Raw genomic sequence first — 25588 nt, forward strand, 5'->3', positions numbered from 1 at the left:
ATTAAGATGTGTCAAACTATTACAAATTACATCTGTTTCAGTTATGGTTTTCAAGAAAATTTGCTGATATTTAAGTAACTAGCTTTCACCCACTATTTGATTTAAACTCTTTTTTTAATTTTGAACACTTTTTGGTTGTAGATTTAAAAGTAGAAAGTCAAGGACTGGCCTAACTTCAAAACAAAAACTCCAAAAATTGGCTCTTCCTGAACATTCTTTAAACTTCCCTTCTTGACATTTATAACGCTGCTCATCTTTGAACTATAACACATGAGTTTAAAGAATGAACACTGAATGAAGTACAAATATCTGCATAGCCACATGCCAAAACTGGCACAAACTTGGACATTTGTTTTTACTTCTTCTTTCAAGACCCTGAAGCTGAGCTACTGGAGATAGCATAAGCTACTGTGGCTGCTGTGGCCTTCGTATGTTTTAACTGAGTTACAGAAAATGGTAAGAAAACAAGGGCATGACTAGAAGAATAAAGTCTGGAAGGAAGATGAGAGCTGGAGTCACAAAATAAGGGACAGAGAGGAAGGATAAAATGAAAAAAAAAAATGAAAAAAAATGAAGATGAGAGCTGGAGTCACAAAATAAGGGACAGAGAGGAAGGATAAAATGAAAAAAAAAAAGAATTACGGATAGAGGGATTAGGGAAGGAAGAAAAAGCAGGATGAAGAGAAAGCAGGAAATCAAGCAAGAAAAATAGATTTTGGACACTGTTTTTTACTCAACTGTCTATCTCTTTTATCAGTAGTTACTCATAATCTTGTACTAAAGAAGGAGCCATTACATTGGAGTTCTTTTGTTTAGTACAAGAACTACCTCTCTTCATTGCATCACTTAAATGAGTCTTAGATGTTTAAGACTTCTTTTTCTTTCCAGTTTGGCTCTTAGTCTGTCTCTCTAGGTTCTTAGACTTTTTTTTAAAGTCTTCAATGAAAGCTTTTGTACTGCCATCCTTGGCTAAACAGTTGCTCATAAACACATGCAACAGGCAAATGTTATGCTTCTTTGGTTTGCTTTTCATAAAATTCAGCCAGGCATAACACTTCCCTGACAGTGGTGCCATTATTATTGCCACCATCAGCATTGAAGAAAGCAGAACTGGCAAGCAAAACAGCTTCCCTTTTTGTCATGTGAACAAAACCAACCTCAGCAAATCCAAGAACACAAACTCAGCAACACTAAAAAACATGGAAGAAGACATTCTAGCAGAGAAAAAAATCACTATAAAGAGAAACTGAGAAAGAAAAAGATATCCCTCTTGATTAAAAAGCAATTGATGTATACATTCGGCATGCTCAAGTAAAGCCAGTAGAGACATAAGCATCCAGTGCTGCTCATTCATAGCACAGTGAGCTCAGTGCTTGAAGAAAGTAAAACATCCCCTCATTCTTTAGAGCTCATCAAATTCTCTACCCTTTTTTTTTCCTCTCGTGTTTTTGGCAAAAACCTGTCTATGGGTGTTTTAGTTATCTCCTTTCATCGAAGTGCCAATTTCTTTATCTTTTGCATTCATAACATCTCTTATCTTATTGCATTTCTCTTCCTCCTCCCAAATATCTCCTACGGACTTGTGAGTGGGAGAGGACATAAAAAGTGCAGTGGGAATACGAATGGCATTTCTCAACTAGTTTTCTTATATTATGTGTCTTTATCGATTTCCTGTTGTAGGGAAAGAAGTCCATGGCTCCTCCTGTGAGCAATTTATATTCATGTGGTTTTTGCTTTTAAAGTATTTATTTTGTTCAGGTGGATATCTAAAAAAACAGTATTATTTAAAGGAGATAGCTTTTGGTGTTTTGGTGACAGGTGGCCCCACTACCTAAGTGTTGGTATGTATTTGCTTAGCTGAATTGGCTGTAGATAAGTGTTATACAGAATAGTCCCCTCTTTCCTCAGAAGGTGGTTAAGGCTCATGTAATCTGTGATAAAACTTTTCCACTCTCTCACTGTTTCTCTTACAGAACCCTATTCCCTTTCTTCATAGCATTACTACCTAGGAGGGCGACCACCAGAAAGGTGCATGGACCTTAACAAGTCTTCCCCAAGAGCCTGTGTCACATATTTGACAAGTTCGTACAATGCCTCCATACCTTTGACACTGAAGGGAATTAGGACTGGTCAAAACTTTGCAAAGGAAGCCAGATCAACACTTGCAGATTCAGAATGAAAGTTCTCATACAGCAAAGCTGTTAAGCAAGTGTTTAAATTGATCTCTCTTCAGCAACCAGCCCTTGGATACGTGCCTTAACAGCCTTATTGAGCAATGATGGCCCACTGAAATGAGGCCTGAGAGCAACCATAGCTCCACTGAAGCTGGACAGTTCCCTAGTGACCATGACAGTATTGCACCCCTGTAATTGAAATTGTGGTGATTTCCAGCAGTCTTAGATTTTGAGTTGTTAACTTTTTTTGTTTAAATTGTTTTACCACATTTAGACTCTTTTTGAAGTGTCCTTGTCTTTCATCTGCTACTGTCCTTTTGTCTGAATTAGTTGCCTATGCTGAATATTAAAAAAGAAACACAAAAAACCACACAACCCCCCAAAAAAGTTCAGTGGGTTGCAAAACAGAGAAAATGCAATTGTAGAAAAAATTGTAGTCCATTAGCAGTTACCAGAAACTGATGTCATGTAGGTTGCATACAGTGAGAAAAAAAGTTCAGTGACTTAGTAATTCAATACTTGTTGAGATATTTTTGAAAATGTACAAATTTTACTTTTAGTCAAGTTCTGACTTCCCTTTGCTAAGGATAGAAGGTGTTTTAAACTACCGCCAGTTCCAAGCATTCAGTTCAAATGGGCATTGATGTCTGAACCTAATAAGATTTTAAGGGTTGCTTTTAAGACATCAAACCAAATTTTTGAGTATGCTGAACTGCAACTTCTAATTTTAGCAGATCAAGAATTTCAAGATAAAGACATTGTCTTCATACATATTCACAAAGTACTAAATATATGCCTTGCGTATGTGAGTTATTAACAACATAATAAAGAGGAATCTAAGACAGAATCACAGTGCTCCATAAAAAAACAAAGAAAATTAGCATGTAATGTTTTGCCTCAAGTGTCTTCAGTGACCTCAGTGATAAGAATGTAATAACTCATGACCATGCAGTAACAAAAAAATGGGACAAACTAGAATTCTGCCCTTGATCCTCTAGCTTATTCTGGTGTGCATAGCCTTGAAATTGTAGAGTTTCACAGATTAAGGTGACTATATTTGCTCATTAGTAACTCCCCTCCACAGCTCACATGGCTGGGGACCTTTAAGTGACTGTCTGTGATAAACCAGCCTTTACAACACCTTCTGTGGCCCACTCTGGTTCTGCTCACCTTACCTCCACCGAGATGGTCAGTGGTTATCAGCTGTCTCCAGCATAACTGGGTGCTATGACAAGATGGCCTTACAGCTAAGTCCATTCTCACAATTATTTTTTTTCTTATCTGCCAGCTGCCATCAAACAAGATGCTTAGATTGAAAAAGAAAATCTAAAATTTAAAATATCCAACTAATCACACATAGAACGGTTTATGACACAGCCACAAATTCCTACCCTACTTGAAAAATAGTTTTGGAGAAAGCATTTCACATATTGGCATGGACGATGACTACAGGGCTGCTTTACAGAGTAGTTTTTCCCACAATTTTTAATATCTCAAGTACTTAGAAACCACTTTGCAAGAGCTGTTTAGAAAGCTGTTCAGCAGAGGCTGCTAAAATTTACCAATGCCTAAATTTTACTGCTATATTTTATTTTGACTGACAATGTAACTTTTTATCAAAATAGCTCCACTACAGAATAAAGAAATAGCAATGTCATTAGAAAATACTTCTCTGCTGATAAAACTGCAGCCACGTTAGAAGGCTAGCAATGCTCTTTAGTATTTTGTTCTGGAGTAGACAGGTCTAAATGACAGCAGCTGAGAAAAGGTTGAAGGGTAGAATATGATCTCCAGCTAAAAGCATGTTTGCCCCGCGCTGTGGAGCACCATGCAGAAGTATCCAACCCAGGTCTGATCAAGCAAGCACTTGAACTACAAGTAGCGAGGTCGGATTAGCACAGTTGAGTGGCAAGGTTTATTAGCTGGAAAGCAGAGCCTATAACCCAAGCTATACTGCTTTCCAGATACAAGCCACAGAGTGCTGCCCTATATCACGCAGAGGAAAAAGCAGAGCTGGCACTAGCTGTAACAGTACTGTTAGGGAGTTCTTTAGAAAAAGCAAGCAAAAAAGACAACTCCTGAGGAAAATGAAGGAAGCAGCAGAGACCGCCTTGTGGGAAAACTGTAAAATGAGAGACATGAACTCAAGATAGTGAGGGTAGATTAGGAAGAGACCTTATCTATTCAAAAGAGGATTCAATGGTCTGGAAGCCAGGGAAGCTTGAACTCCCTTACCTCTTCTCCTGAGGGCACTTCTGTCCCAGTAGCTCAAGGCACAAGTAGCCCCTGATGAACTGCATAAAGGACCGACGTGGGCAGCCACTCATGTGTGCCTTGGCTGCATCTAGCCACACTAATCCGTCCGGCTGCCTCTGTGTGATGATGCTTATAGATGGGCAGCACATCTAATTAGAAGAGTTAGGAGCCATATTTCAATACTCAGTAATAAAAGCCGAAGCTGAAGAGGTACGAGGCTGCTAATATAATCAGGACTTTTGACCTTGCCGTGAGGTCTTATTCTGAATGAGGTTTTATCACAGTATAAAAATCTCTTCACCTGTCTTTGCTAGGGCTTACACAATGGCTACACCAGAGCAAACATGCCTCTGATGGTCATTGAATGTATTCAGGCACTGTATTTTTTTCAATGTACACAAAGCTGATCAAAACCATTTTCCATCTTTTTGCTTCTGTTTGTTTTAGAAAATGCCAAACAAACTGAGCTTTGGGAGTTGTAACTCATGCTGTTTAAAACAAACTGCCATTGGCAAAACATAAATATCTAGTTTTGCTGCGTTTTTTTCATCCAAAACTGATTGAAGAGGTAGAAAATCAACAGAATAGACAGACTGCTGGTCACAGCCTTTTAAACTTACTGATATTATTTCATCATCTGCCTCGTCCCTCTACCGTTTCTTGCACTTACATTATAAAAAGATTAGGATTTAGGAAAGGATGATACCTTTTATTAGGCTGATAGATGTAAGCAGGAGAAACAGGCAAGCTTTAGGACAGGTTTGAGATAGAAGCCACAGGTTGAGAACAATTTCCTTTAAGTTTATATTAATTATGTTAACGATTAGACAATCTGAGGGAATAAAAAAGTTGGAATAGGTATAGCAAAAGAGGTTATAAGTAAGCAGAGACAATTTAAGATTGTTAGTACTTGTGGGACAGAGACTAAAATGCAAAACTGTTAGGTGATGGTAAAACATATAGAAAAATCACATTGTGCTATAAAACCAATACCCTATTTCATTCCTAGTATCAAACATTTTGGCTTCCATCTGAGGCCTAAAGTAGGGCTTGTGTGCCTGAAAACTCATCTGTTTTTCCTCAGAGACTGGGTTGATCTAAAAAGAGATCCTTTTCCCTGTAAGTCTTGCCTTATACCACCCACAGCCACAATAATGCTATGATTATACAGTGGGTTTTTGGTGGGCTTCAACTTTGTTTTTGTACAGTACCTACAGCAACAGGCAGTGACCCATGTCCAGGCTGCCTGGGTGCTGTGGTGCCTATACAACTAATACTGACCGATCACTTCTCTCCTGCTTCTTATTGGTCTTCCAGATCGAGGATAAACTTCTGATGACTGTGGCGCTGGATGGACCACTGCTATGTTACGTGGTTTGGTTGTTACAAAATTTGTGCCATCTTCTAAAAAAGAAAATTTCTGAGTTTGTATAGCCAAGGACCAGCAACTGTGACAAAATCAAAGCCTAATCAAATGCAAAATACATGGAATTGTATAAATTAGTACCCAATTGTATTGGGTTTGCATGGCAAGGTTTTGGTAGCCAGGGGGGCTACAGGGGTGGCTTCTGTGAGAAGCTGCTAGAAGCTTCCCCTATGCCCAATGGAGTCAATGCCAGCTCCAAGTCGGACCCACTGCTGGACAAGGCCAAGCCCATCAGCTACGGAGGTAGCACCTCTTCAATAACATGTTGAACAAAGAGAAAAAACAACTGTGCAACTGTAGCCGGAAAGAGGAGTGAGAATATGTGAGAGGAACAACCCCGCAGACACCAAGGTCAGTGAGGAAGGAGGGGGAGGAGGAGCTCCAGGCACCGGAGCAGAGATTCCCCTGCAGCCCATGGGGAAGACCATGGTGAGGCAGGCTGTCCCCCTGCAGCCCATGGAGGTTAACGATGGAGCAGATATCCACCTGCAGCCCCTGGTGGACCCCACACCAGAGAGGAGCCCACGCTGGAGCAGGTTTGCTGGCAGGGCTTGTGACCCCGTGGGGGAGCCACGCTGGAGCAGTCTGTTCCTGAAGGACTGCACCCCATGGAAGGAACCCACACTGGAGCAGATCATGAAGAACTGCAGCCTGTGGGAAGGACTCATGATGGAGAAGTTAATGGAGGACTGTCTCCCATGGGAGGGACTCCACGCTGGAGCAGGGGAAGAGTGTGCGGAGTCCTCCCCCTGAGGAGGAAGGAGCGGCAGAGATGATGGGTGATGAACTGACCGCGTTGCGCCCCCCGCCCCCGAAGGTAGAGAAATCGGGAGTGAAGTCAAGCCCAGGAAGAAGGGAGGGGTGGGGGGGAAGGTGTTTTAAGATTTAGGTTTTATTTCTCATTATTCTACTCTGATTTGATTGGTAATAAATTAAACTAATTTCCCCAAGTTGAGTCCGTTTTGCCCGTGATGGTAGTTGGTGAGTGATCTCCCTGTCCTTTGACCCACGAGCCTTTCGTTATATTTTCTTTCCCCTGTCCAGCTGAGGAGGGTGAGTGACAGAGCGGCTTTGGTGGGCACCTGGCATCCAGCCAGGGTCAACCCACCACACCAATCGGCATTAAGTTCTTATGAGAAAACACTGAATCATCCATTATTGTTATAAAAGGGAACAGTGCCAATGCACAGCAGAATCTAAATAAATTGATTAAGTCAGCACAACTCCTGCGTATAAACAAGGATCACAGCAAATTGACACATCCTCCAGTTGTGTATGAGCAATTAAAACAAACTGAAGCAATACTGTAGCAAACTTATTTTTAAAAATAAGTGATGGACAAAAAGAGATTGGGGTCCCATTCTCAATAAATCTTCATGAAAATTCACACTTAACTACTTCCTCAGTGTTGGGGTTTGTTTTGTTTTGTTTTGTTTTGTTTGTTTGTTTTTAATAAAAGACTTGCTGCTTTTACGTGTTAGTTAGAAGATCTCGTTTAAGGTTTTTATTTCTTCCTTTTACACAAGACTATCAATTATTCACTTATGGTTACTTTTTAGGGGCAGCTCACCTCTGGCATTTTTTGGATGATTCAGTAAAGAATATTGGAAAGGTCTTTTACTATGTATGTTAATGGGTAGATGTTCAGAGAGCAATTTAACATACTAGTGTTAAATCTGTTTTAACAAAAAAAAAGTTTACATATTTTGAATTAATTCAAAACAGTCTGATTAACTGGGTTACTCTCATCAGTATGCAATGCTGGGATCCCCCACTTTTGTCAGACAAAGATAATTCTGGACAAAGTAGTGACTGTCTAATGCTAAAACAAGTGGACACCCTGGCTCTTTTAGTTCTTCATAACAATAGAGAAAAATGCATTTTGATTTGAATAGCCTTTTTCTCCATACAGGATGATCGTTAAATTGATCTGGATAAAACAGAAATCCAAACACTATAGCTAGTTTTGGGATTAATAGTTCCAAAGTATTAGGGATTGATGCTACCCTTTGCACAAACCTAAAAATATACCAAGAATTGGAAATGTTTCTAAAAATCTCTTAAATGTTTTTAGAAGGGATATAATTGTCTGATATCTATTAAATCGATAATTGTCTATAACTACTATAACAGATAGAAACACAGCTAAGGCCTTTCAAAGTTTACTCTGTTAAACACAGTGGGCCTTTCTTTATAAGTTACCCTACCAAGCTTTTACTCCCTATTTCTTTTCTCTGAAACACCGCCTCATTTTTAATACAGGACAATACAGGTGTCAGCTTGCACTGACTTTGAAAATTAACTCTAAACCATGCTATTTTACCAAAGGGTAGTCAAGAGGTTAGAGGGAGAGAATATTACTCTCTCTCAGCATTAACAAATCCATTCCAAAAGGGACACTCTTCACCTCGTTTGTAAGACACATAGTCCCATAAAGCCAAGATTTATAAGGCTGTATAAATTATGCGTACATGTCAATGAGACAAAAGCAATCTCTGTCAGCACTGGGGTGTACTTAACAAATTGCTTAACAAAAAAGAAAGGAGCATGCAATTTTCAAAAGGTCTTCTTTCATCACCTGGAAACTAGATAGCTAAAGGATAAACTGAAATCAGAAACAAAGTTATTATGTTATCTGAATATATCCATTGGGCTTCTGGTTAGACAAGGAAAACACCACGAGGAAAAAAAAAAAGTCAAGAAAAGAATTAGCAGCTTTGCTGTGAAAATTTGAAATCTGTAACAAGCTGGATCTTAGATGCCAAGTTAATGGGTGAGCAACTATGTCATCCTACAGAAGTAAAATTCTTTTTAATTTACAAGTGTAAAATAAAATATGCATTTATTGTTAAAAATCACAATTCTCCAAATGTTCCTACACACTCCTTCAAGTAAAGGGACAGTCCTAACGCAGTCAATGAGTATATGATCTACCTCACATTTGATTCATTTTCTGCTTCTGCTGGCCTTTCTGTATGGATGAGGGAGCTACAAGCAACTAAAAATATGAAAATATAACTATAAAAAACCCCAACCAAATTATTACAAGGATTTTGCTTCGTCTTGACCCTTTAAAGCAGCACTACATCATGGTTGGTACTCAGTATGGGATTATATCTACATATTGAACGTGGGAGAAATTAGTTATAAAAAAGGTCACTGAGATTTTTTTTAAATTATTTTGTTGGTAAAAAGCATTTTTAAGTCAACAGAAATTTTCTTAAGGGTTGGTTGTTTTGTTTGGTTGGGTTTTTTTTGTTGTTGTTTTTTTTTTTTTACCATTCTGGATCTTCATCAAGAAATAAAACCCAAATTTTAACAAAATCTATTAAAAAAAAAGGACCATACACTGAAGACTATTCTCTTTTTCTTCACAAAAAAAACCAAGCAAAAATACCCCACCCCAAAACACATTCCTAAAGTCATTCCAGTTCAAGATATTTAACTTTAGGTGACTAGGGTTTGTATGCTTAATAATACCATTGGTGTTACCATAAAGCTGATAGTATTGCTAAACATGGTTCTGACATCACTGAAGGCAGGGTCCCTTCTGAGTAGCGATCATATTTTCTGTAAGTGGAATCCTGAACAAATTGAAAACCAGGACACTTTTTTATCAGCCTCAGTGAGCTGAGAATAATCTTTTCTGTCTTCATGCAAATAAAATATCCAATGGTGTGTACAAGTGCTAAACACAGGCTGGCTCCACCTGCTTCTTTCAGAGTTAATCAGTCTGTGAGATACTAGAAGTGGAAGAAACTTTGGGGAGCCAAACGCAAAGAATGGCTGGTTGATAAGACTACCTTTCAGGGGCAGTAAAGCAAAGACAGGATTTCCTGTTTGATAAGAGAAGAGATAATGAAACTCTGAATAAACTGATAGTATTTCAACAAAAAATTCAAGAAAACACCTTTCCTTTTCTGTGTTTTATACCAGTAATTCTTAGTGGTCTCTACCACTCACTAGGAGAGGGGCCTCATACAAATGTCTAAATAACTCACATTTTCATTTCTGTTAGGTTTGCTCAATATTAAGAACTGGTCATCAGTTTTCCAGTGTAAAGACTTTGAGATCTTCTCCCCTATTTATAAATACTTCAGAAGATATTTTTCCTATAAATTACCTCATTAAAGAATGTACTTTTCTTTTATGCATTTCTACTTACCATGCCATTCCAGTTAGTGGCCGCTGCAATGCAGTCAATCCATCAATCCAAATTATATCAAAACTACTGGAGACGATGTGGGGTGAATACAAACTATTCCCTCTGAAATACTGGGCTGGGGGGTGAATAGCTGGCTTTCAATTAAGCCTGACATCATAAGAAACATGCCTATTCGCCTAAAATCATTACTTTCATGGTTCTGCATGCATCACGTCAGCTATAATGATAATTTCTAGGCAAGGATAAAACAAGAGTACATTAAATGTGTTTATGATCTCATGAGCTGCAATCAAATAGAAAGCAACACTTTTTGTAGAGCAAATCAGTTGCTGCTCACATACATTAATGAGCACCAACTTTGTGTGTTGGATGAAGATGTTCTCAAGTCCTTCACCTTTTTATACTGAAACTTTCCCAACAATACTTATTCATTCTATCACACTTTGGTCTAGCAAAGTATTCATTCCTGTACATAATTTTAAGCAGACAAGCAGTCTTAGTGAAGCTCATGGATCTACTTACTGGCTTACAGATACACATACACTCAAATGCGCTACTGGATCAGAGCCTGCAAGTTGCGAAGGATGCTTACTAGCTACAAAATTCATTGAGCTACACAGGAATTGTAATCTCCCAGGACCTCTCCGTATGTTATGACCTCATTTGGAGCTTCTGATCAGCTGCCAAACATTTACTTAGCTGTTAGCACTCTGTTAGTTAATGTGTAACAACTGCAACGAACCCTGAAAATAATGTATTTCAACCAGCTAGCTGTAAGTCACTTTATTTAAAATCTCTATAAAAATTCTATATAAAAAGTGTAGTCACAGTTCTATAAATATGACACTATACGTCATTTAAGCTTAATTTAGAGTGTAATAAACCCCAGCTTTCTATTCAGGTTCTTCTCAGGTCTTCATGGAAAAAACAACAAGAAAAAAATATTTTTGCAGTATAAACATTACTTTAACAATTCAATTATTACTGATACACACTGAGAAAATTATACAGTATTCTCTTCATCAATAAAACTGTGAGCTGAGTTTGTTGCTGTTGAGGTTCAAATAAAAGGTTCTAGTAAATCCACATTAATCTTTGAAAAACAGGACAAGGAATAGCAAGTTTGTTGGTGCCTTCCAAAGATGACTGCAGTCAATTTCTGTTTGAATTCTGAAAGAGTTTTCATATGCCTAGTATTGTAAGTATTTAAAGTCATGAAATCCTGCTGTTGGTACAGAAAAACATACGAATTATCTTACAAGAATAGATCATGGTCTGTTTACACTGCTACATGCCAGAGACAGACAATAGATGAAAAGAATAAGAGCTGTAGCTGGTGGCCTTCAAGCAGAATGCACTTATATTAGTACGTTATTATATATACCCCTCATATAATTTATTTAACTCTCTAAGTACACAGCATTTAATGTTGGTTAATGAGGTTGAAATTAGCACCAATTCAATGATGGCCTTAAATCAGTTAGCTCAGGAAAGCTACCCCTGTCACCATGACAGCATGGCCCTAAGAACAGGTTGTAAACACTTCAGAGGACGTGAGCAAACACTCAGGAGCATGGCTATTTCACTATTACACCACTGCGGTTACCTGAACTAGCACATCTAAATCTGGTATGGGTAAATCACTCCAGCGATAACACAGTCTTGTGAAGAATACCTCTGATGCTCATTCTATAAATTCATCCTTCATTGGGATTTCCAGTTGAAATACCATCCACAAGTTGCCCAAGCTACAGTGCTCAGGACATTTTCTGTCTGCCAGCACAAGCTGTGGAACTTGTAACCTGTTGTCAACTGCTCCCAGCCTTCAGGCCACAGGACCCTTTCCACATCTTGTAACAACTACACATCCACGATATGACAGATGGGAAGCCAAAGGGCTCCTCAGGAAAGACAGCAGAAGCAAGATGCTACTGGCACAAAAACAATTCATCCAGCTGGTGTTCTCCATCCTGACCATTCCTGAGAGTGAAGATGACTAGGAAATTGCTGCAAGAAATGCCTGGAGAGTGGCGGCCCACATCGCTGGCCACCTTCTCTCAAAGCAGCTTGGAAGCCAAGAGGCACTTGCCTGTGTCATGGGTAGCGCAACACATGCAAAGAAAGCCCAGTGCCTCCAAGACTCCATCCATGAAGACATGGACTGGCAGACCCAAACCTCTGTGGTAGTCCCAAACACATGACAGAGAAGTGCTGAGACCTCACCAGGCTTTCAATGCTGGATATCACTGAAATCTACTGTAGACAAAGTGTAAGCCTGTGAGGGCAATCTGTATCGAGAACATGGGACACATATGTAAACACTTCGGGTTTCTTTCTTTCATTACGAAAGTTATAAAAGGGAAACAAAAATACTGCTATTGCAGTCATACTGAATCCAAGCCCAAAGTTCTTGAAAAGACAGCTTTTCAAAGATGATGGTGTGTGAGTTCATATTCAGTGGACCTTTGCTACGGTGCCCTTGTAGCAGTGTGACAACACAAGGGGGGCATGGGCAAGAGGGAAAGGGTTACTGAGCCCCTGTGAGACAGCTGGAGACTCACACAGCCCAGAAAGAGCAGAACTACTGATAGCTGCCTCTGCAACTTCACTGCCCACTCAACCTCCTTGACAGAAACAAGCCTGGACTCCTGCATCTCATTAATCCCTGCCTGTTGTCACGACAGCTCCCTGGAGGCTTTTAAAGGCAGTTTAACCTAAACCTAAGTAACACAGGGGCTAAAGCATCGCCAGGCAGCTCAGGCAGCCAGGGCAATGCACAGCTATTTCACGCCCACTGCACTCGGAAGGGCTACGGACTGGCCAGAGGAAGCTTTCCGATTTCCATATTTAATTTGCTCACTGTGGAAATGAAAAACTGTGTTTTACTACCTATCAGCACCACAATATATACTTGAGCTGTGACATTCATGGTGGGATTTTTCTATCCTGCATGTATCTTGCTGGAAAACTATTAAGCCTATTTATAATTTTAACTACAAAGGTAGAAATCACTTTGTCTCCAAGTATATCCTGTAAGCCCACTGCTAGCTATCCACTACTCACCTTAGTGGCTCATTAAAAAAAAAAAAAAAAAAAAAAAAAAAGGCAAAAAGTAGCTTTAGTATGCATACATATGCACAATAGCATCCAAATGTGAACGCCAGTTTTCAAAAGTCAGCCCTCAGTGGGATGTACTTCTACAATTACTTTCAATTTCAACTTCTTTTCAATATAGAGCTCTTCTCGAAAATGTTTAAAGAATACATAGCTGTTTTCATGAGCATTAGAAACAGCATTTCAATCAAGTTTGGTTTTTGTGAGAAAACATTATGTGTATAACTGGAAAACAAATGAGATGATTGTCTTACACAACTGAGCAACACAACTTGAATTTAAGCTGTGCAGTATCAGTCCACAAAGCTAAAATAAATTAAAGATTCTTTAAACTCACATAGTTAAGAAATTCAACAAAATCACTAGTTACTCCTTGACCCTGTATACATATTTATATACATTAGCATCTTCACCTCTGTCTCAATAATAACATCATCTTTGTGTTTTTAAAGGATTCAAACACTGCAATCAGGAATAAGTTGAAAGGAGCAAGGACCACATCTCCTTTTGCAAAACAGACTTTATAAAATATCACCCATCAAAAGGAAAGTTCCTCAGGGTCTCTGGTAACAGAGATTTTTATGACTATTTCGTAGAAATTTGCAAGCTGAAAATATTTACTAGCCTCAAAAGCAAATAAAACCACTGCCAAATTCAACTGAGTTTCTAAAGCTGTGATGCAACACACATCATGAACTGCACCTCCTGACATTAGGTTAAGTTATGCACACAACCTAATGTAACCTCTTTTCCACGAAGCGTGTATTTTGTCTGAGGGTTGGGTGGTTTTGGCTGCTGTTTTGTTTCCTGGATTCATCTATTTTTGAGCGAGTACAGTATCCATTACAAAACTTTGGTGAGCCTGGAGTCTCAAGACCTTCTTTGAGGGCTTAACACAAAGATCCTTGTGGCAAACACTGAGATCAACTCAATTTACTTTGAGCTTTGCTTTGTGACTTTTATTCACATTACAGGTTATTATTATTTTATATATATATATATATCGCAGAAGGAAAACCAGTGCAAATCATCGTCACCTTTCAAAACCAGCAAAATAAACCCCCAAAACTTTGCTGAACTGCTGCATAGGTGCTTCAGCTTCTACAAGATATTCTTTCATTATATCCCATACCTAATGTCAGGCATTACCAAAATTTCTACTACATCATTCTCCTAAATTGGTCTTTGGTCTTTCCATTGATAGGGATAACCCTCCTCCATTAAAAAAAAAAAAAAAGACTGGACCCTATTTGGTATAGCTATAGGTGTTGTACAGCCAGTAATCACTCTACGGGATTAGAAGGGGGTGACAGGTTACAGCGCTCTGTCTTGTAGCAGGCTATTTTCCTCAAAATTTCCCACCTTTCCTATCAATGCAGCTTCAACAGTGGGAGAAATGGTAGTATCATTAGTGTACGAGATCTACGGCAAGCCCTGATCAGAGCAGTCTGATCTGCAACTGCAGCAGTTAAAGCATTGACAGCTTCTTCAGAGCAGTCTTTTCAGTGGGGTGGACTTTGTTACCACTGCACAGTAACTTAATTATCCAGAGTATGTAATTAAAAAAATATGGTGGCACAGATAGGTCTCAAGTCTACAACATAAATCTTGTCCCTTGGAAAATCTGTTATTAGTTAGAAGTATACAATAGCTAGACCAGCCAATAGAATACTCAAAGCTAGTTATCATGTAGGCGCTATTACCCTAACTAAGAGTAGGCATGGCAAAACATTTCAACAAAACTATATAACATGCAACTGGAAAACACTGGCCTTTCCCACACAGCAGTCAAGGAACAAACAATGTAGGAATTCAATGAGAAAGTCAACATTTTCCTAAATAAAGGCTTCACTTTCTTGCCTTTGTTCTTTTCCATGTGTTGATATCTTTTATTTGAATGTAAGCTTGCAATTCCTGCTTTTCAGCTTGCCTGAAGATTGGAAAAGTGAAAAATCATACATACCTTCTCTGCTTTTGCACCTCCCACCAGTTGTGTGGGCAACAGAAAGGCTGACCTTCCTGACCACACCAGATAAAGAAATAATTCAGATAGGAAAAATACGAAAAGGCAGTACCACAGCCTAGCTGTTGATGAAGAGCAAGGCAGATCTGCAGTCTTTCTGCCAGGAGGCAGAGTTCAAAGGACTGTACTAGAAAGGTCCAAACCTTCATGGGAAAACTCATATATAAAGTGCACATTTCACCTTGTTGCAAGTTGATGACCGGCCTTGCAGAAGGTTAATACTAATGGTGACAACTATCTGGAATATTAAAACATCACACTAGACCCTCTTATGGGAACTTGAGCTCTTTCTTCCTACAGAGCTGCGTCATGCGACACCATATCCCTAATGATAAACTGCAAGCAACATAGAAAAAACATCTACTGAAACTGCAAACCAAATTTACTACCCAAAGTCAGAAGTATAAATATGCAAAGAGCTGGAGGGTCATCTGAAATTCTCTCTCAAGTAACTACTCATCCCATCTCTACAGAAATTTGCCAAGCACGTCCTAACACTTCCTGCATTAAAATTTTGCGGTGGCTAGTGGCTGCCCAGATCCAAAACAGAAGATCAGTTATGTAGAAAATTATCTCCAAGAAATTAAATCTTTCTATCTGAAAAACTCACTGACCTTCGTACAACTAAATGGATAGATTTTGATAAAACCAGTAATTTTCCAACCGCATGTGAAGCTCTAAAACTTAGAGTTTAGGACAAAAATAGATCTGTCTTTCTTTACTGACCTTTCCCTAGCAAATATAAACAGTAACGTGTGTGTTAAATACTGCAGCAAGCACCTCTCTTTCCTAAATATGTATGTTAGAAGCTGTAGCAGAAAGGTAACCTTGTTCGCCTTACTTACATGATCACTTATGAGAGTTTTCATTATAACATGAAAAATACACTTTTTAAAGACTTTGCCTGCGAAACCTAGGTCACGAAGGGTCTAGATATGTAAGGCAGTTACATATTTGAAAGTTATCCGGCAAATAAAAATTAATTATAGAACCTTGTGCTTTGCAAGCATTGCGTTTTTTTTCTTGAATGTCATTAATTCAAGACAACATAAATGTCTCTTCAAATTGTAAAAGCTCTGAAATTTTGACGGGTGCCAGAGAAGAATCTGACCCTAAATGGGTTGCCTGAAATGGAACATGTGGTCGCTCTGGTGGGGATCACAGGCACTGCTGCTCCAGAGTTCGCCTCTTTGTTTTCCTATTAAAAAAATATGTATATATGTATTTCCTAGATGAATCTTAGAATCAAATTTATTTGTTAAGGCTGGAAAACAACTGAAAAATAAGTGCAACTTCAAGCCCACATAAACGTGTTTTCCTTAAATAAAAAGGAAAATCCATCAATACAGTTTTGTAGGTAACTGATGAAACCATCATTTGTCTAGGAGGGACTTTATGATTATTCAGATGCATGGCTGGTATTACTTTCATTGTATTAAATGAAATCAACCCTACAGATTGTAGGGTTACAGAAGTAAGACAGCCTGAAGTCTACCAGAGAATTTTTTTCCTTTTTATTATTATTCTAATAATTATAATTATGACTTGTACTGCAGTAAGACTCTGAAGATGCTGCCATGGACGCAGCAAACTTTCTTCCCAGTTTAAAATAAAAGAAAACGTACTTTCTAGGTTGTGCATCTCTGTAACACAAGTGGAAAACCTCTCAAACAGAGAAAAAAAAGCCAAAATTATACAAGGTTTAGCCTAGTCTGAGCCGTCCCCCATTTCCTTGCCTTGAGCACATCTGTCTCCAGTGTCAGGTTACTGGTGCGCATTCCTCCAGCCTGATGACCACCATTTTCTTCCGGAGCACTGTCACCCCCCAGGCAGGAAAGGCAGCTGCGCACAAACAGGCAGGGAAGCGGATTTTTTTTTTTTTTCTCCAGAAAAAGCATAAAATGCAAAAGAGGAGGAATGGGTTTTAGTTTCTGAGTAGGTTTTGATTTCCAAGCACAGATTAAAAACATGACAGAGTCCATCATTTTCTCATTAAATCATAATTTTCGAGGTAATGAGTTTTGTCTAGAAAAAGTAGTCTTCACAATTATAGTCAATGAAGAAGGCAAACATTATATTTGGCTTCTGATGCTGTACCCTGGGCTGAAGAAAAACCATCCTTTATATTCGTGGCTGGCACACAGACCCAATAAAACCATGGATAATAATCCCAATGAAATTTGTGGTGAAAAAAACATATCACAGACACCCAAACAACATTTCAAAATGTATTCCTTTGAGCATTTCTTTGCCAACTTTTTCCCCTCAAGCAGTGACTCAAACAATTTTTTTGCATTTTTTCTTTCATTCGTTGCACAGCTCATATACCGTGTTGCAATGTAATAGAAAGGAACTAGGAAAAGCCTACAACTTTTCCTAATGACATTTGCCATTGGACTTGATTATTTGCTTCACCAAATTCTTCTGCAGTAAACGTTTTGATCCCTGATCTTGTCTGGTTAGCGAAATAATTCCTCCAGATCAGCAGGATGGATGAATTTGGGGAACACAAAGTTAGAAAATCTGATTAGAAACTCCGATATTAAATCTTATCTGACACTTCTAAGCCAAAATAAACAAGAATTTTCATAGTTATCATCACTCTGCTGAGGATTTGGCATGTCTTCTCATAGTACAGTAGAGATCCACAATGAGCAATGTATTTTTACGGAGGGGAAGAGATAGTATCCAAAGACTGAAACCAGTATTACCATATATAACAATTAATTCCTGTACTTGAGAAGCTCTATTTATCATTTGATATTGATAGCATTCCAAAGCTGTTCTCAAAGATTAGTGACAAGCACTGTTTTTCACTAGAATTTACAGTTATGTGCTGGTCTTCAAAGGAAAGGTAGGATTCAACTTCTGACTAGCAGTCCAATAGGGAATGCTAATTAATCCCTTACTCCTTACTAGGAGGTGCCCAATTATCTCTCTCTCCTGTTGTTATCATCCAACTCTGTCTATTCCACTTCTTATTACTATTCATCTTCCTGCTCCCACCTATTATTTTATCTTTTGTGCTTCCGATCCTCTCTTGGTATAACTCCCGTCATATACAACATCTGTTCTCAGAAAAAGGCATCTTTCTGTAAAAAAGCATCTACATTCAGTCCTTCCATCTCCCTGCAAAATTTGACTTAAAAACGTAACATCACTCGCTCTCTCATTTAAATTATCAAAAGGTTTATATTTTTCTATATGTGGCCAAACAATTTGATATTCCCTCAGTCACTTTTCCCCTGTTTCTCCCAATCTTATTCCTAAAAATGGCATAATGATTTCAAATTATTTTTCCCAAATAAATAGGCTGTAACAGACACTCTGTACTGAAAATGTCATGCAGAACAAGTTATATCCTGTGAAGTGATACAGTACTGAATATAACTTATAAAAATGTGTCAAGCAAAAGACAATGCCATGTGTGTTGCTTACAGCTAATCCTTGATATCCAGGAAAGGCAGTTCTAAATTTTCCTTGTTGTAACTTTTGAGATTATTTCTGCTACGTGTTAACTGTGTTTTTTACTTTCTGGAAGTAAACTGATAATTTGACTATTTTGATCCTATCAAGGGGGAGGTAGGGAACAGAGTACCTTCTGGAAAACGAGCAGTGATATAGGTAATAAATGCTGAAGCCATCATCCTTTCATCGTGTTCCCTTCAGATTATAAAAGAGAAGAGAAGCTTTTGATTCAAAGAACTACCTCTTCCAGCTCATAAAGCATTATCTACAGACCTCCAGCTTTCCTATGTACTTTACATTCCCTTTCCTCTAAAGCCAATTAAAAAAAAAAAAAAGACAACAAAAACAAACAGCAAACCATGAAAAAAGCAGAAATGTTACATTGTTACATTTTGTCTAGATGTTCTTTGCCTAATTTCAAGTAGTGGTATGTCATATGAAAGTAAGTACCTGAAGGAAATCTGCTTGCAAAAGAACTATAAATTCTAGCGTAGGACTGTAATAATACATTTTAGAAATTTCTTCAGTGGGTAAGCATAAAAATATTACTCTAGCTTACACAAAGATTACAAGGAATCTGCGATGCTGATGTTACAGTGACTTGGATTCATTTAAACCTTTGTAAACTTTTGCATAGAGTAAGCGTGGATTGAATAGCTCAAAGTAAGCTAAGGGTAAAAAAAATATATATATAAATATATAAAAATATTGCACTTAAACATTGTATCTTACTCGGTTCTCTGAAAATGTAATGTCTCCTCAGAATGCCTGTAAACTTCACCAAATACAGGTGCAGAAGAGGCCTAGATAGCCTGAGGGACTGGCAATGGTCTATGCATTCTTTCTGCCCTTTTAGCTATTTACAGAGTCCCTATCACTTTGAAGTCTGTACTACTTTTCACCTTAAGGTTATGAGTCTGAACCTTACATAGCTCACCCCTGAATGAAAGTCATCATCATTTACATGGCTGTATGAACGAGACGGCCAGCGTGTTCTCATTCACAGTGAGCAAGTGAATGCATCCCTAAAAGCATACCTGCGGAGATGGCGTTGGAGTGAGATTTAGGATATTGAGGATGTAACCCTGGTTCTGCCACAAACACCCTGTGTGAGCTGGCCACACCACTTCTCCACCACCTTTCTAATTGAAATGATACACTCTTAAGGACAAGTCTGTCACTGGCACCGTGGGATCCTGATTTCAGCTGAGCTAGTGGCATTAATATTAAACAGAAGTCTAGTTTAAAGGCCAGAGATTGTACAGATGAACGCTGGGAAGCATGTGCTGCTTACAACAGATCAATGTGATCAATCAGCAGAGGATTTCCTTCGTTGATGTTTTGTCTGAGACATCTTCCTAAGCAGTCTTGGCATAATTTTAAAATAACTACATTCATAATTATTCCCACCACGTATTCAAGCTGCAAGTTGTCTTTTAATTCATACAGACATACTTTACCTAGACAAACCAAGTAACCCAGTAATGATGTATAACTTTATGAGGAGGGACTAGCATGCACTATTGAGTTAAACAGGCTCTTAAAGAAAATGGGAAAACCCACAACAGGGGAAAAAAATACGGGGGCAACTGAATTAAAAACAATTTATATTCCACTGTTTAGGGAATTAGGAAAGGAACAACTTTAGACAACTTTCTATAATAGTTATCTATTAATAACAGTAGTATTTCGTCTATGCAGAAATGTACTGTTTCCTGCTAGTTTAAAACACAAACTTTTTCCCCAAAACTGACAAATTTTCATTTTCCAAATCACTGGGTGCTATGCCATCCCAAGAAATCAGGAGGTTGAAAATAAGAAAACGACCAGTCGAATTTTAACTGATGCCAGTAATTCACTGGATTTCAAAACCATCACTGCTGCTAACACATTTCTCAGGGTTTGTCTTTCTTCTCTCCAGGCTTGCATATCTGCACTTTTATCACACTAGCTGGAGTTTGTTAAAGCGATCTCTCACCATAACCTTGCGAAAATATAACACAACGTACAGGTGGGCTATGCAAACGTAACGTCCTCTCCGAAGCTGCTTTCCCCAACATGGCACTGTTGTACCAGTTACATCGAGTTAATACTTCTATTTTACCCGACAAGGTAAAAAAACCCCAACCAAACTCGCAAATTAATTCCAGAATATTCTGATCCTTTAAAAATACTTGACGGTACAAAAGACGCCCATTAGCCTTAACTGCTAGCAGTTTCACTTTGAATAGCCACAACTTGGCGGATAGTTTAGAGAAGAGAGAAAGCAGTTGAGCTGGGAGGAGGGCAGGGCTTTGGGGGGGCTCCACAGCCCTCGCTTTTAAGAGGGACAAAGCCGGGGGGGGAGGACGGGGACTTCCTGCCACTGCCACCAGTGCTTGCTGCATGTGGGACCAATATGGGCAATGCAAAGTTTAAACAGTTGCAAATGGGGGAGGGAACATCGGGGCTTGTTTTACATATTTTTTTTCCTGCCTGGGTTGAATTTAAAGTGAAGTCGCTGCATTGTTCAGGAGGCTCCTTGCCCCTAATGCATTGACAGAAGCTACTGTGTACACGGATTTTTCATTCCTGCATTGTTTGCTTATGGAAAATAAGGGGGAGTGACAAAAAAAAAAAAAAAAAAAAAAAAAAAGAAAAGGAGAAGGGAAGAGGGAGGCACTGACCGCAGTGCAAACCGAGGACCTTGCTCCCGCCTGATCATTAACCTTGCTGGAGAAGGCGCGGGCGGCTGGCTCCGCAGCTTGTCACCGGCCCGTGAGCCGGCCGGGGCGAGGGGGCTGCCCGCCGCCCCCGCACAGCCACGCCGGCCGGTGCTCCACGCCTTGCTTCGCCGCTATACCTACACGCACCCCCCCAGCGCGCCCCTGCGCTGCCCGCCGACATGCGGCTCCAGCTGCTCCTTTGTATCGTGTTTTTCCTGCTGGCGAGCCTCCTCCTCCTCCCTGCCGACGGGCAGAGGCCAGGTAAGCGGTGCCTCAGCGCCACTGCATGCGCCGGGGGGGTCGCGGCTGCCGCGGGCACCCCCGGCCTGTTTTCTACCCGCATCCCACACCCGCTTTCTCCCCTCCGGGACGAGGTTGTAGCTGCCTGGCGTCCGCTGCCACGCGTTTTACCGAGGGCTTTTGCAGCCTGCGTCTGTGCGCTTCATCTCGATTTATAGCGGCAGCGTGAGATAATGCATCAGGCACCTCAGGAGTCTGGCAACTTTATGGGGGTTGGAATAAATTAGGACTCAAGGTCGGCAGCTGTCGCTAGCCTGCTCCCGGGGAAGCGCAGCCGGCGCCGGAGGAGCGGCGGAGGGCACCGGTAGCCCACGGCGAGCGGCGGGACCGGGGCCGGGGCCGGGGCCGGGGCCGCCCCGTCCCGGGAAGAGCAGGACCGCTCGCCCCGACGCCGTGACCAGCGAGGGGGAATGCCGGCGACCTCCCCTCACGCCCTGCCTCCCCTTTCTCTCTCTCCGCAGCCAACCTGGCCCTGCGCAGGAAGCTCCACCGGCACGGCTGCTCCCACCGGCGCTGCATGCCGCTCCACTCCAGGGTGCCCTTCCCCTGAGCCCCCGCGGAGCCCGGGCGAGGTAACCCGCGCCTGTCGCGCCACACCCGCGCCTGTCGGGCGAGGTAACCCGCGCCTGTCGCGCCACACCCGCGCCCGCAGGGCGCAGCCACCGCCGCCTCCCGGCGGGGTTGGTCCGCAGGCGCTGGGCGCGCTCTCCGCAATCAGCACGTTTCCTAATTTACACCTGCCTTTCCGAACTGTTTAAGAGGCATTTGACGAAGCAAGCCACGCCACAGGTGTGATTTCATCAGGTCTGCGGCGGTTTGTTCTGAAAACAGGGCTCCGGGCAGGCGCACGGCGGGCGCCCAGCTCCTCGCTTCCCGCCGCCCGCCCGTTTTCCCCCGCCGGCCACCGCTCCCCGCGCAAACGCCTTGGCCGAGGCGGAGCGGGAAATTCCCGAGCCTGCTAAATAGGGCGAACTACCGCCCTGCAAGCCCTTAAGACTGTTGGCAAAGCTGCGGGGCAAGCAGTGTGATGAGGGTAAAGCGGGAGCTGGAGAGGGTGCTCCGGGACTTCAGGCACTGACACCTCTTTCGCGTTGGGTGCAGGGCAAAGTCACCTCGCTCTGCCCGTCAGTAACATGAAGGTAGCAGCATTTACCCACTTCAAAGGGGACTGTAATTCTTAATCATTGTCAGCAAAAGACTTTGAGCTCCTTGGATGAAAGGCTATACAAGTGCAAAACATTAATGCTTTATAGCTGATGAGGGCATATACATTCAAATACTAAGTGACTGCAGAAGCACACAGGTAGCATATGCAAATAGGGTAGGCATCAAAAGGAAACCAAGGCGGTCTTGCAATTTAAGGATGAATAAAACATGCAGTCAGTAGTTTTGCATCTTGTAAACTCATTATATATTAAAATAATGTTGTAGCCCCAGGCGTGACAGCATCATCAATAAATGATGGCAGAACCTGCACTCTGTGGACCAAAGATGTTTCAATTTACTAAACGATTAAAAGTGAAAAGGAGACCAAAGTCAAACTTTTAACAACTCTATACCAAGAATCTTGTCAATGTATAAACTGCCTTGGTGAAAAGAGACTACGCCACTCCCAAAACAGCCATCCAAAAAGGTACCATTCCGCTCTATAGTGCTGGCCTATAAATGCATGGAATGTGCATATGGGATGGTAATCTGGCAAGTTGGTGAGGCTGAAAAAAGATTACCATATCTTAAGTTTAATCTCAGGTGGCCTGCATACTGAGTGGCAGAATTGAGCTGCAAGCAGACAGAGGGACATGCCAGAAGGATGCTTTACTACTGAATGCCACGTCTCCTCACTGCGTTCATTTCAATAAGAGACGGATTAAATGCGTTTAAGCATAAACCTAAAAAGAGGATAAGCAATCAGATCAATTCACTCAGCATGCAGAGACTGAACGTCAGGGACAGTGGAATTTAGGTCCAGAGACTTCTTGAATCACTTCTGAATGGCCTGCTTCAGTTCCTAAGAAAAGTAAATTTAACCCCTCTTCCTCCAGTTTGGCATCTCTAATCTGGAGACTGTCTGTGCAGAAAGCATCTACACTTTCTCTAATGTGCTCCGAAGCAGTATATAATGCATTTTGCTTGAGACTGCAGTAGCTGCACGGTACACGTGCACTTACACTGGAATTATTTTCCCTACAGAACATCAAGAGAAAAGCTATTTTCAGTGTTATCTCCTTTTATGTGAGGAGCTGATTTCTTGTAACAAAAGTCAATGATGAAGCAAAACTGTGTACTTATTAATTCATAATATATTTTCTAGACATTTAGCTACAGATAATTCCGCTTCATAAAGCTGTTTAGAAATCCATAAAACTTGACTGGGGAGTAAGGGGTGACAGGCACCTGAACCAGCTCCAGTCATCATTGGGGGTGCTCAGCTCTTTTATCTTAAGTAGGATTTACCATTTACGTTTACATTCCCTTCCAGTTTTAGTCCTAATTCAGCAAATATTTACATGCCTGGGTAACTTGACTCATGTGAGTAATCTTATTGATCTCAATGGAGTTGTACATATGGATAAAGCTATTTGCAGATGCAAACAGGATGGACCCTTAAGCCTGAATTTCAACAGGTGGTTGGAAACTGGGATGAATGTAGCAACATTCTTTTTCGCAACAACGTTTGGAATGAGGTGGGGATTGAACTTGACTTTTCATCAGTTACATAGGCAAAACATGGGACAAAAAAAAGTGGGAAAAAACCTTATGTTAGAGGCCTTCTTGCTTTTGGCTTTTTGTTTTTTCTTAACCTTTTTAGCTGGAATTTCCAAATTAAGAAACATTATCCCAAATTTCAACCATGTATTTCATAAATAATATATTCTCTTTTGTATGAGACAGGTTACTAAATCTCTCATTAATGGCTATTTCTCCTTTTTTTCACAGCAATTTCATAATGGGCTTTTCAGTGTTTTAAAGGAGCAATAATTAAACCGATAGAGAAGTTAGTCAGAAGTCCAGATCGACAACAGCTGACCTGATAGAGCCACCACAATCCCATCTTCAGCAGTCCTGTCTGTCACATTCTGCAAGACCTGGAACAAAGGCCTCTGGCTCACACCCTAGGAAGGGGGGAAAGAAACGGAGGGTGGTGATGGGAGGATGTACGTGAAACTCAGCTGGTTGAAACATTCTGTATAAATTCTTTGGTTCTCGTAACGACCAGTGAAAGTTAAAGACCAAATCAAACATCGGGTACCTGAGATGGATTTCCAGTGGCATTAAGAAGGATCTGACCAAGGGGACTCTTAATGGTCTGTACTATTCAGACTGAGAGAAATTGGACATGCTGTTGACTACTCAATCAGGCTGTGCGCAGGGCAGTATTTAGAGTTAAATAATGTCAGACTCCAGCACAGAACTGTGAAAGTCCATTTTTTGATTATACTTTTATATATTAATAATATATACATATATGTTTTAACACCTAATGTTGCATCTTTATGGAATTACCTTAATGATAACATAGAATGTATTACTGTAATACTACCAAAGTCAGCAGCAAACTAACGGTCCTACTGGTTTCATGTATAGTAAGCATAGTAAGAGTTTACAATATAAGAAAGCAAAGGGAGTATTATCCCTCATTCTATAGATAGAGAATTGAAGCACACAGAGATAAGAGATTAGCCAAGGGTCACGCAAAACTGATAACTCACATCTCTCAAGTCAGGCCTTAAGGTCAAGCCCATCCCCTGTCTAATGAGCTGTTACTGCAAAGCCTATCATTTGTTTTCTTAAACCGGGCTGCCAAACCAGACAGCTAAAACATACTTGAAAATTCAGTACTATAGAAGTATTTGCTTAATAGTAGTTTTCCTAAAATACCTGCTACAGTATTATAAATAGAGCATAAAAATAGACCATTGAAAAGAAACCTTTGTTTGGTCAACCCCAGTGTTGCAT

The 25588-nt window shown here is 40.4% G+C and overlaps 1 protein-coding gene across 1 annotated transcript; it reads left to right on the top strand.

Moving 5' to 3' along the window:
* Positions 1 to 21510: 21510 nt before the first annotated feature.
* APELA (apelin receptor early endogenous ligand) lies at positions 21511 to 22181 on the top strand (the record flags this gene model as incomplete). Its single annotated transcript, XM_082315330.1, has 2 exons — positions 21511 to 21592; positions 22093 to 22181. 2 exons carry the CDS (start codon positions 21511 to 21513, stop codon positions 22179 to 22181), a joined length of 171 nt encoding a protein of 56 aa, XP_082171456.1.
* Between the last annotated feature and the right edge of the window lie 3407 nt (positions 22182 to 25588).

Source organism: Platalea leucorodia (genome assembly GCF_965183815.1).
Source record: "Platalea leucorodia genome assembly, chromosome: 6".
Lineage (NCBI taxonomy): Eukaryota > Metazoa > Chordata > Aves > Pelecaniformes > Threskiornithidae > Platalea > Platalea leucorodia.